The sequence below is a fragment of the Manis pentadactyla genome, chromosome 18, assembly GCF_030020395.1.
Source record: "Manis pentadactyla isolate mManPen7 chromosome 18, mManPen7.hap1, whole genome shotgun sequence".
Lineage (NCBI taxonomy): Eukaryota > Metazoa > Chordata > Mammalia > Pholidota > Manidae > Manis > Manis pentadactyla.
Window position 1 is genome coordinate 17,600,430 of NC_080036.1, and position 11,742 is coordinate 17,612,171.

General features: G+C 47.2%; 1 protein-coding gene across 3 annotated transcripts in view; it reads left to right on the plus strand.

The window, feature by feature from the left end:
• TTC23 (tetratricopeptide repeat domain 23) overlaps positions 1-11,742 on the plus strand; it is a 100,846-nt gene extending 89,104 nt beyond the window's left edge. For all 3 annotated transcript variants that reach the window (XM_036878716.2, XM_036878718.2, XM_036878717.2), the window contains 2 exons: positions 9,341-9,423; positions 10,259-11,742. In XM_036878716.2, the coding sequence (XP_036734611.2) occupies positions 9,341-9,423; positions 10,259-10,373 (198 nt within the window). In that variant the 3' untranslated portion in view covers positions 10,374-11,742. The remainder of the gene's footprint in view (positions 1-9,340; positions 9,424-10,258) is intronic.

Here is an 11,742-nt window from a genome sequence, read left to right on the forward strand (position 1 = left end):
ACATTACATGTACAACAAAGACTATGGCCATTTCCTGGCCAAGGTGCTGCCTGCCCTTGGGAATCTCCACTTTGTTTTCCCTTCCATATTTCTCTCCTGAAGAAGGTAGATGAAACACAGAAAAGCTTTTCCAAAGGTTCAATCTGGCCACTCACCTCCAGGCAGAAGAGGGACTCCAGGAAAGGCAGAAGGCAGCAAATATGAGCAGATGCACAAGAACCTTGAGCAGGGGTCACACAAACTCTCGTAAGGCCCTGATGGCTTTGGTGGGACTGGGCAGGGACCACTACCAACCACGTGCTCGGGGCCAGTCTCCTGCTGCCAGGGCTGAGTCATACCTCATTCCCAATCCTCACAACCACCCTGCAGGTCAAACCTGAGGAGCCCTGTTTTACAGACAAAGGACCTGGCTTGTAAAAGTTAAGTAGATGGCCTAAGGCTAGTTACTCCTAAGTAAAGCCCACACTTTCCTTGATGCCAGTGGTTCACCAAGCATGGGACTTAAGCCCCCTGCATTAAGGTCGCTTTCTGGATCAGAGACTGGGGCGGGAGCCCAGGGACCCAGTGATCTGCACTCTAGCTTCTGGCAGAAAGCTGAGAATCTGCTCTGGACCTCATGCCCACCCACGGGGCTGAAAATCGGCTCAACTTTAAGAAACCATCAGGCTTCCTTACTCCCAAAGCCTGTAGCAGAAGTTGGTAACATTTTTCCCTTCAGTTTGGCCTCCTTACCCATCAGGCCTGAAAACAATGGCTTTGACATTGTTAAGCTCTCTGGCCGCTTGCCAGAATCAGAGAAGGAAGGGCTGAAACTTGTCTCTCTGCAGGTTGTCTGTGCTGTGGTACATGCAGTCCTCACTCCCACTTCTCCACTGCACCCAACTGAGGACAGGGCTGGCCTCTCCGTGAACAGCTGGGCACGCCACACACAGGACTTTAACTATGCATTTCACATCTGCTGCCGAACTGGACTTTCTCAAATGCCATATTTAGCACTGGGCTCTCTGGAGCCAACAACAGCTTTTGAAAACTATTGGCCCAGCGTTTCTCTTGTTTTTATCACAACAGTCGCAGCCCCCAAATTTTCAACTCCAGAGCAGGAATCCATTGAACGCTGGCCTTTCCAGATGTGCCCTCCAGTGCTGAATGGCCCAGGCTGGTCCTGTAAACGGGAAGTCACGAGACACAAAGTGGCCACAGGATTCAATTACTGAAAAGAAAACCATATTATTGATCTGTCTTTCAAAGGCATCTGCCTACAGGGGAAAATTGGAGCTCTCTGTTGGCTCCGGATGGAAATTTCCATAGCCAAAGTTCACATGCTTTTGCAACACAGAGAGCTGGTTTGGTTGGAGGATGGGCATCGTTGCCAACATTTTCATCCAGGTGAAAGGCTGCAAAGAAGAATTCACAAAGACTATTACCTAGGTCGGTAGCATCTCAGGACTAATCTGGGCCCAGTGACTGTAGGAAGGCAGGGTTGGGCCCCATCTGAACTTGGCCTCCCCAGTAGGCAATGTCATCATTAGGGCTCAGTCTATGGCCTGCCTGCTTAACAGCTGTGAACATTAAACATTTCCTTAAAAGATTAACATAGAGTTATGTGACCTCTCTGTCCAAGAAATCCAAAGCCCACTAAAATGAATCACTTAAGGAAAGGTGAAGGAACATGGGTTTTATTCGTAGATTGTAGGTGAAAACCACAGGGTCTTCGGTGGTAGTCGGTCAAGACTCCAGAGCAGGCCATCAGGTCCTCGCTGTATCCCCAAGCCCACATATAACCTCTTACAGTCTGATGTCTTTTATACACAGTTCATGTCCTGTTATTCTGTCATTAGTTTTACTTTCCCTTTAGCATATGTGGTATTTTCCTTGTTGCCTGGATACCAGGGAATCCAGAGCCAAGTCTGCAGCCCCTCCAGAGCCCCACGGGAACCCACGCTATTTTCATGCGTAAAGTCTCATTTTTTTCTAATCGTCTTTGACCCATGTTGGGCTGTCTACCTCAAATCCTTTTCAAAAGAGTGTTGGGTCATAAAGACACATTCATTTCACGTGAGAAGTCCTGTTGGGTTGGGAAGTGAGCTTAAAGGAGTTTCCAGCACTTGTTACTTGATGTTTGTAAATCGGTTGATACACTGTAGGAATAGGAGCTGCGGGTTAATGGGATCAAAGTCATCCATTCTTAACCTTGTGCGGAAAGAATGTGGAGCCTCCCTTGCCTGCTACGGGCTGGGTGGCAATGAGAATTCCAGGGCTCTGGCCACAGGCTGTCCCTGTGTTGTCAGCTGCCAGGAGGAGCTGGTCTCCTCGGGGTTGGGCCCCCTAACTATGGCAGTCCAGGCTCAAAGCCCCTCTGCTTTTGCTGTCCCTTAGAAAACAGAGGGGGAGGGTACACAGACAGCCTGGGGACAAGGCTCCATTTCCCGTGGAATGCTCCTCAAATGTCCCACTGCGGCTTGGCGAGTGCACAATGCCTTAGGAGTTCCAAAACTGGCATCAAGGCCTGGAGGGCGCAGAACTGTGGGTCTGAGACTGTTCTGGCCTGAGACTGTCTGGCAATTTGCTAGAGCCTCGCTGGATGCAGAAGAACCGTGAGTTTATGAGTGGATGGCCAGGGATGGAGGGAAAAGTGAAATCTACCACATAAATTCAGTGTGACCTTAAACAAGTGGAAAGAATGATGCTCGGGAATGGCTGGTGTGAAAGGGCTGAGTGAAAGGGCTGATCTCCACATCATGAGGGACATGGCCAAGGAAAGGTGGCTCAAAGGCTTAGCTTTAAGAGGGTCTGGATCTCTTGCTCTATCTGGCTCAGAAATAGACAAGTCCAGCTTTGATGCCAAAAGCTGGCTGGCTGCTTGAAAGGTGAAGCCTTCATTACTTGTGGGCACAGAGCAGGGTTCCTCCTGTGGCCAGGCCTGCTGATGCGATTGTTTTCCAAATATTTGTTGTCCTGGAGAAAGGAGATGGTAGCTTGCTGCAGGACAGTGGCCAGGGGATGGAGCAAAGTCGTGGGGGAGTCCAGGGATGTCAAGGATGTAGAACCCATGGCACCGGGCAATGCAGAGGTGAGGAGTGCAGGAGAATGCAAGGATGGCATCCACGCTTCCACACTGGCACTCGGAGGATACGCAGGGAGAGCTTTTAACAGGGCCTCTCTGCACAGCTGCGTGAGGGGCAGTGCCTGGGCCTCCCTCGCTTCCTTCCTCAGCTCCTGTCTCCCTAGTCCAAGGGCCCTGGTCCCCCTTATCTGTGTATTTGTTGTGGGAGACTTCCTACCCACCTGCACAGCAATCCTGGAGTCTCAGAATTAGTGGTCCTCCAGGTAAGGGAGCTGCAGGTGTCCCTGTGTGTGAGAGAGAGAGAGAGGGAGAGAGAGGGAAGGAGAGAGGGAGAGAGAGGGAGAGAGAGGAGGGGATGTGGGCTGCTCTCCCTCAAGCACTTCCCCTTCCCCCCTGCCTGAGTCCCCACCACCACCCCCGCCACCTCCCCTGCCCTGGTGCTCTTCCCATGGCCGCCTCCCCATCCTGCAGGCCTCACCTCGAAAGTCACCACGGAAAGGCCTTCACTGGCCCAAGTGCCCTCTGCCGCCATTGGTACCCCACAAGTTCCTGTCTCTTTGCCATAACTCTTGTCATGGGCTCTTATGACATGTTTACTTAACATTTTTAAATGTCTGGCTCCTGAGACAAGCCCCCTGAGAGCAAGGCCCAGATCCACCCACTCTGCTCTGTCACTGAGGCAGCCCAGTGCACATCTGCTGGGGAATGAGTGGAGATGGCAGCAGATGAGGGAAAACCAGGTCCCACCCCGCGGGGCCCCATGTCTACGAGAAAGTGCTGCCGGATGAATTGGGTTTTGGTTTGTCCTTTCAACTCCCCAAGTTCATCATTTAAGTGATCCTTTCTTCCTGCCTTGAGAAGATCAGTGACTGAAAACATATTTGCGTTTTCCTAAATATTTAGGACATTTTGCACGTCCATGTATTTTGGTTTCTGACATCTTGTTTTCTTGATATCAGCCTTGAGAACTGACATGGGAAAAAGTTCATGAGTTTCTGGTCATTGCTCCTCCATGGACATATATTCCAGCATCAGATAATTTGTGTAAAGAAGGGGAGTGATTTCAGATCCTAAGCATTAGTGTAGTTTAAAAATATTACCTTTCTCCAGCTTTGTTTGTCATTTCATGTAAAGGCAAAACACACATAATAATAGCATGACAAGCTTAGCATGGACCCTTGCCAGGCATGAAAATGTATGTATTTCTCAGTTTTATCATTACTGAGTCAGGTAGCCTGGTGGCTGAAATGGCTCGTTAGTTGCCACCCACACTGCCTGCCTCTGTTAATAAACAGGATGCATTCCAACAGCACTTCTGTGGTCTGAGATTCCCGACAGAAACTATGGAGCGATTCCAGGACTTCAGGCTGGAGGCTGAGGGAGGAAGGGAGGCTAAGGCATCCCCAGGGCACTTCTGCAGAGGCGCTGTCATGAAGAGAAATGGCCCTGAGTAACAACTATAGATTTTTAACACCAGAAACAACTGCAGTAGCAAAACCAGAAAATACGCTTCTTTGTGAGCTTGGGTATTCAACTGTTGTGATTTTCTGAAACCAGAGTACATTGCATCAGCTAACCTCCACGCCGTTGCTGCCACTGAGCCACCCCTCTGTCCACAATGGGGCAGGTGCCGGCCCTGGGGCTCAGAGATAGGCCATAGCTAGGAAGACAGCAAACTGGTGGCTCCTGTCCCAGCCTCCCTGGCTTCTGGGCTCCTTAGGAACCTTCAAAGCTTTCCAAACTAAACTCATGTTAAAAATGATTTTTGAATCTTGCATCAAATGCTTAAGAGTGTGTCTTAACTACCCTGGCCTTAGGAGTGACCCCTAAGAAAAGCAGCACACGGCAAGCAGCATCTTTCTACTGCTGCACTTGCCTGGTTATGATGGTGAAGGTTCGCAGTACCACACCCACAGCCCCACTTCCTTAACCGGGTTCCACTAGTGGGCGTGTCACCGAAGCCCTGTGGTCCAGTCATGTCCTAAGGCTCCATAAAAGAATTTCCTCAACCAGTCTGTTTGTTCACTTATTTAATCATTCCTTCATTTAGCAAATATTGCATCTACTTACCTACCGGGGACTGTGCAAAGCTCAGGACGCAAAGATGAGACGCAAAGATGAGCAAGGCACACGTGGCCCCGCTGGGGACAGCTTGAGGGCTAGTGTAAACGCAGGCGCTCCCTTTGTCTTCCTGCAGGGGGAGGAAAGCTCCTCGTTTGATATTTAAGGAAGAACAGAAACACAAGTGGCTTCAACCCCTGCAGTTAAGCCAGAGAGAATAACAGCAATGTAACGGCTTCCTAAGATCCATCTGGACAATGGAAATTTCAGTTTGTCTGTCCACTTAAAGAAAAGTGAGAAACACCCTTTGGAGGCTGATTTCAAACAGAAGTGCACTGGCCTCCTTGGAATACTTTGAAGAGCATGAGATAACTTTATGTATGGTGGCGAAAGTTCTACTATTAAGGTTTGGGGAATTCTTCACTTGGTTCCGCAAGAGGTTTACAATGCCTGGCTCCCAGTAGGTTCAATGAACATTTATTGACTTTGTGTCTGTCAATGTCTACGTTTTTAACAAAATAATTGATGTATCTACTCCACACAAAAATGCTTGAGCAAATCTAGCTAAGAGCAGCAGAACACTGAAAAATTCAAGTTACGTTTCTTAGATAAATATACACTATGTAAAACATTTTCTAGTAGGAGTCAGTAATGGGTTATTTCATTATTTTAAAAAGATGGCTCTTGAAGATGATTTCAGTTAATGGATGGATCATTTTTTTTCCTGACTTGGTACCTGGTGTGGCCTCTCTGGGCACTGTCATCAGTGGGGGATTAGAGAGGGACCAAGGACCAGTTTCCCTCTCCCAGATGACATCCTTTTACATCTCTTCTCACTTCCTCCAGAATTTTGGGCAAAAGCAAATCTCCTTTGTGAGGAAAAGGAGAAAAAAAATTCTACTTATACCAAGAAGAGGGGAGTCTTGACTACTGGGTCTAAGGGGAGGGTTGGGATGGGTCTCCTTTCTCTCTGGACTTGAAAAGGGTTGCTTTACCCAACCATGACCCTCTCTCCTAACTCCACTCTTTCTACTAACTTAACACCCCCAGCAAAAATGATCAGCACACAATACAGGTGGTTAGAACCAGTGAAAATTTGTATAAGCACTGTCAACTTGTCATTCTTCCAGGGATCCATGAATATTCAGCAAGTAGGATCTCTTTCCCTGAAGAATAGGGGCCAGAGAGACGCTTCAATAACCAAAGGGGTAGGAATGAAATTCCTCCAGGGTTTTAGATTTTGGAGGCCATCTGTTATGGCAGGGTAAACTGAGACCTCAGACTGTCTCAAGTAATCATTGTAATGTCAGTAAAATTCTAACACCCCAGTGAATGAATTAACACCAAGGCATGTTGACACCAGCTCGTCTCAAAATGAGCTGCATTGGAGGCACTCATAAATATGTACACAGAGAAGTTCGGGTAGGTTTAAAATTAGACCTGATCTTTTACACTGACTGAAGGTATTTCTAGCCATGTAGGAGAAAATGAAGTCTGCTCTGGCAAGAAGCATTAGCCCTGGAGAGAGGCCTCTCTCTGACTCGCATGAATGAGGGGAAAGCATGTTTGCTTTTTGCTTGCTGTCCCTTCTGAGCACCTCCCTGGCCAGGCCCTGGGTGGAGATACACCCAGTCTTCTAAAGCTCTGAGCCAAGTGGGAGAGGATTCTGGAAGAGTTTATATCCCGCATCATGGGTTTTGGAAACCTGCCCCTTCTCCTTCCCCTCATAGCAATGCTGAACTTTCTCAAGGTTCCTAAATTCCCAGGGTCACAACAGTCTATCTGTGGATTAAAGCAATGTTCCCAAACCCACAGACTGAGCCAGGGCCCCAGTGCAGATTCTTGAAAGGCTGGGGTTTATGTGTGGAGGGGCTGGGATCCTTCACAGCATTTGGATTATATACTAAATAGAGTAATGGAAAAAGTTTACTACTTCTTGGTGTTACATAATTCAACTAAAAAATAGTGCATGTTTTTTGTTGTTTAAAGAAATCCTGTCATATTTTTGTCTAATAAGATTTCTTTGCTCCAAAAGACCACCACATTCTCAAATTCCAGAACCACATTCTCAATTCCTCAGATTGAACCAAACATTCAGATGGTTTTGATATTTTCCACAGCTTTTAAAGACAAGGCATTTTGGCTGCTTGCATTTTAATTTTCTCAAAGACCTAAAAATGGTTGGCAGATCAGAATGAAGGAACAGTCTTCAGTACAAAGTCCACAAACTCAGACTTTTTTGGACTCAAGCTGTTACTGTGTAGGAAAACTAATTCAATTTTTAAAAAATATATTGTGAAATATTTCAGATATGCCCAAAAGAATGAATAATATAACAAATACCTCTGAGCTTACTATTCAGTATAAGACATAAAACATGTCTAGACCCCTCCCCATGCCATCTCCAGATAACTGCCATTGTGAACTTGACATCATACCCATGTTTTCCTTATTATTTACTATGGTTTTGTTTTACATGGTTTTTAAGCTTCGTATAAATCGTATATATATAAAATGCATTCATCTGCAATGTCCTTTTTTCTCTCTAGTTTATAATCATGAGATTCATCTACATGGATATACACATAACAAAAATTTGCATGATACATATATATCACTAATTTAATTATCCATTACTAAACATTGCCAAATTGTTCTGAAAAGTGGTTGTACCAATTTTAACACCCAAGGTCAAAATATAAAAGAGTTCTTGCATCATATCCTTGACAAAGCTTGGTATTATTATTATCAGACTATAATTTTTACAGTTTGATAGGTGAAATGGCAACCTCATTGAAAGTTTAGTTTGCATTTCTGGTTACTACTGAGCTTATGTGTGTTTTTTATCCATTTAATTTTCAATTTATTTGAATAATCTGTTTATATGTTTTGATCATTTTCTATTGGTAGGTTGTTTTTCTCATTACCTTATAGGAGTTCTTTACATATTCTGAATACTCACCCTTTCTCAGTCGGCTTTGTCTTTGTACTTTGCTTACAGTGAATTTTGGTACACAGATATCTTGAATTTTAATGCAGTTGAATTTTATTAGTCTTTTACTTTTGGCCTGTTCGGATCTTATCTACAAAATACTTCCCTGCCTCAGATCATAAAGATATCCTCCAGTATTTAATCTAAAAGTTTTAAGTTTTCATTTCACTTCTAGTTCATCAATCTATCTGGATTAATTTTTGTGTTTGATTTGGGGTGATTTGGGGTAGGGATCCATTTTCTTCCATTTGGAAAACTGGTAGTCCCAGTTCCATGTATTGACTAGTGAGCTCTTTCTCACAGATCCTTCAGGGCTGCTTCTGTCATCTATCAAGTTTTAGACTGTCATGTTACACTGGTCTGTTTGTCCATCCCTGTCCACCCAGTAAAGCAAGAGTCTCTGCCTCACTCTTCTTCAAAATTATTTTGACCATTTTGGGCCTAACTCTCATCTTTATCCTGGCCCTGAGTTTGTGCTGGCCTGGCCCAAGCCATCAAATGGCAGGACAGTTAGCAGAAGTAAGAAATCAAGCCAAAGGTAGCCCTACATAATACATAAGCTGAATATTTAGCTACTAAATAAGTGAATTCCTAAGAAATTGCTGTGTATTAATGAATATAGGAAGCCCATATAAGATAAAGCATTTGTTTACAATAAAACAAAACCATTGAAAACAAACTTTTCTGGGTTATAGCAAGCAAAGGTCATTGAAAAATAGAAACTAGAGAAACCTCCATATCGCTTTCTACACCAGTTTACATTCCCACCAACTACACTTAATATGGTGAGCATTTAGTAATGTACTAATTGTCAGATCACTATGCTGTACATCTGAAACCAGTATAATATTGTGTATCAACTATATTTTGATTAAAAAAGAAAAAAGGAAACTAGAGACTGTCCTCTGGTCAATATCAATGTTCTTGCCTTTATTTTCTAGAAATACTACTTTTAAACACAGTTCTGCATACAGCTACTCTGTTGAACAGAGACTTCTGTAAAATAGTGCTAAAACTATGCATTTGCTTCCTGGATCCCTTAGAACATCGAAACTAAAGGTCAGACTGCCCCTAGGAGAAACCCCGAGAATGCACTAATTCCGTCATAGCATGAGTCCATGAATGAAGTATTCTTTCTCTCAGTCAAGGGAGACTTGATTTTCCCATAAAATGCACTCAGTGACATTTTCTTAACCTCATGATTACTACTTGGTGTTCTGCAGTGTCTTCAGATTCAGACCATCTTATACGGACCCCAGGACAGGAGGACTCAGGCCACCCAGCAGACCATGGACAGCCTGTCCAAGTGAGTTGGGGTCCCCTCATACTCTCTTCTTTGCCATTTGGAGTCTCAGAGGAAGCTGGTTCTGTAAGGTTCTGTGGAACTTTCTATGGAAAGTTTTGCTGACTTCCTATTACTCATAAACTGCAAGACCAATTCCTTTGAAAACCCAGTTGTAAAATATCTCCTCTGCCCAGATATTAAGAAGAAATTAGCTCGTGAATGATGTCAGAAACACGTGCTGGGGGAGTCCTCCTCCCAAAGACCCGCACCTACAGGTCATCTCACCTGTAGGCAAGGCACGGAGTGAGGGCTGGAGCTCTGGCTTAGACTTCCTTTCACGCCCAGGGTGGCTGCCAGGAGAGCCTGAGCGCCCTCTGACCTCACCTGCAGGCTGGCCCCTTGTCCTTCTCGGCCGCTGAGCCGTGGGCCCATGCTCTGCTGTGGAGGCGCCCCACCTCACAGGCTGTCGTGCCGGAGTCTGTGGGCCGACGGCCAATCCACGCCCGTGGAGGCACCGCCAGCGCACGGCCAGCAGGGGCCGTGTCTCGGAGCCAGCCGCGTGGGCCCAGGTCCCTTTAGCCCGGGAAGAGGAGCCAACCAGGCCTCCAGCCCAGCCTTTCTGCCTGTGCATTGCCCTCTGAGCCAGTTAAGGGATGCTTGTCTCGGCCCAGAGAGACTGGCCACAAGGAATCAGAAAGTGGGAGAAAAAACCTGGTTTTGTTCCTGTGCCCCGATTCCCTATCATTTTCATTCCCTCCCAAGGCTCCTTCACGGAGAGCAGCTCAGCAACTGCCATCGGGGAGCCATGGGGAGACCTGAGGGGCGCCACCCTCACCCCACCTCTGCTTGTTTGCAGGGCCCCTGAGGTGGCTGCGAAGCCAAGGCAAGCCCCGAGAACCAAACCAGCCCTCTGCACCGGCGGGCCCCAGCGCACCGTGCCGGGCAGGGCCAGGCCCCCCGCAGCCGACTGAGCCCCGCCCCACCCCCAAAGAAAGCTTGGGTCACGCCCGGGGGCGGGCAGGGTGCTGTAGGAATCTCTCTCTCCGACTAGAAGATGACATTCAACCGGCACTATATTAGGTTTTCAAAGCTGACTGCTCCAACGTGCAACGGGGATACCATAAACCTCCCGTGTGGGCCACACTTTTGACAGTGGATGCCCCTCAGAGCGATCTGGTGCTTCTACAAAGCATTTTTCTTTTTAGAACCTGTGATTCTTCTTGCCAACACAATTTTTTTTTATTGCCACTGAAAGGGTTCTCTTCCAAACTTCAGAACTTTCTGTGCAGAGAAGTAGACTCGCTCTCTGACTGTACATATAGAGCCCTTTGCACAGGTCTGGAGTCAGATCTGGAGTGGTAAGATTCTGGAAGAAGCCCTTTTTTATAGGAAGGTAATAGGGATTGAAAATAAAGTGAGAATAAAGTGCTAATAAAAGGAAATTAGGAAGTTGGGTCAGCAGCGGCTCGCCTGCTCCGGCCACAGTCTGCGGGCCTCCCGGGCGGCGGAGGGGCTGGAGCGGCGCGGCGGAGGGGACAAGACCAGGGCAGGAGGGAACCGGCCGGCCGGGAGAGCCCAGTACACCCAGCAAGATGCTGTTCTGGAGGCTGCACACGGGCGCCGAGAAGGCCGAGCTGCAGGAGCTCAATGCCCGGCTCTACGACTATGTGTGCCGGGTGCGCGAGCTGTCCTGGAGGCTGCATCTCTGACTGTACATATAGAGCCCTTTGCACAGGTCTGGAGTCAGATCTGGAGTGGTAAGATTCTAGAAGAAGCCCTTTTTTATAGGAAGGTAATAAGGATTGAAAATAAAGTGAGAATAAAGTGCTAATAAAAGGAAATTTGGAAGTTGGGTCAGCATGTATTTTTTGAACGAAGCCGGCCTCAGCGTTCCCCAGAGCCTGGGAAGGGGTGGGAATCTTCTCTCCACTCCTGTACTCAGGCACTCACCGAGGATGGCTGAGTGCCCAGTAGGTACCAGGCCTGTGCTGAGAACAGGGGACACAGCAATGAACACACGCTGTCCCCATCCTCTCAGGGCAGCCGTCCAACATGGACGCTAGTTATTAAACACATCATGATGCAATTAGTTGAAGACAACAGAGGAAAAGAGCCCAGTACACTGGGGTGGGTGATAAACGGATCTGATTTGGCCCGGAAGTCAGGGGGGCAGGTGTAAGGGATTGGAGGTGAGGCAGGGGAAGTGCGGCCACTCTGGAGCTTCTGAGCTGGCACGTCCCTTAGTCCCATGCTCTCCCAGCTGTGTGCCCTGGTTGAGCTGGTGGGGTAGGGAGGGTGGAGCGGCTGAGCGCTCACATCCTGAGTGGTCTTCGTGTGGCA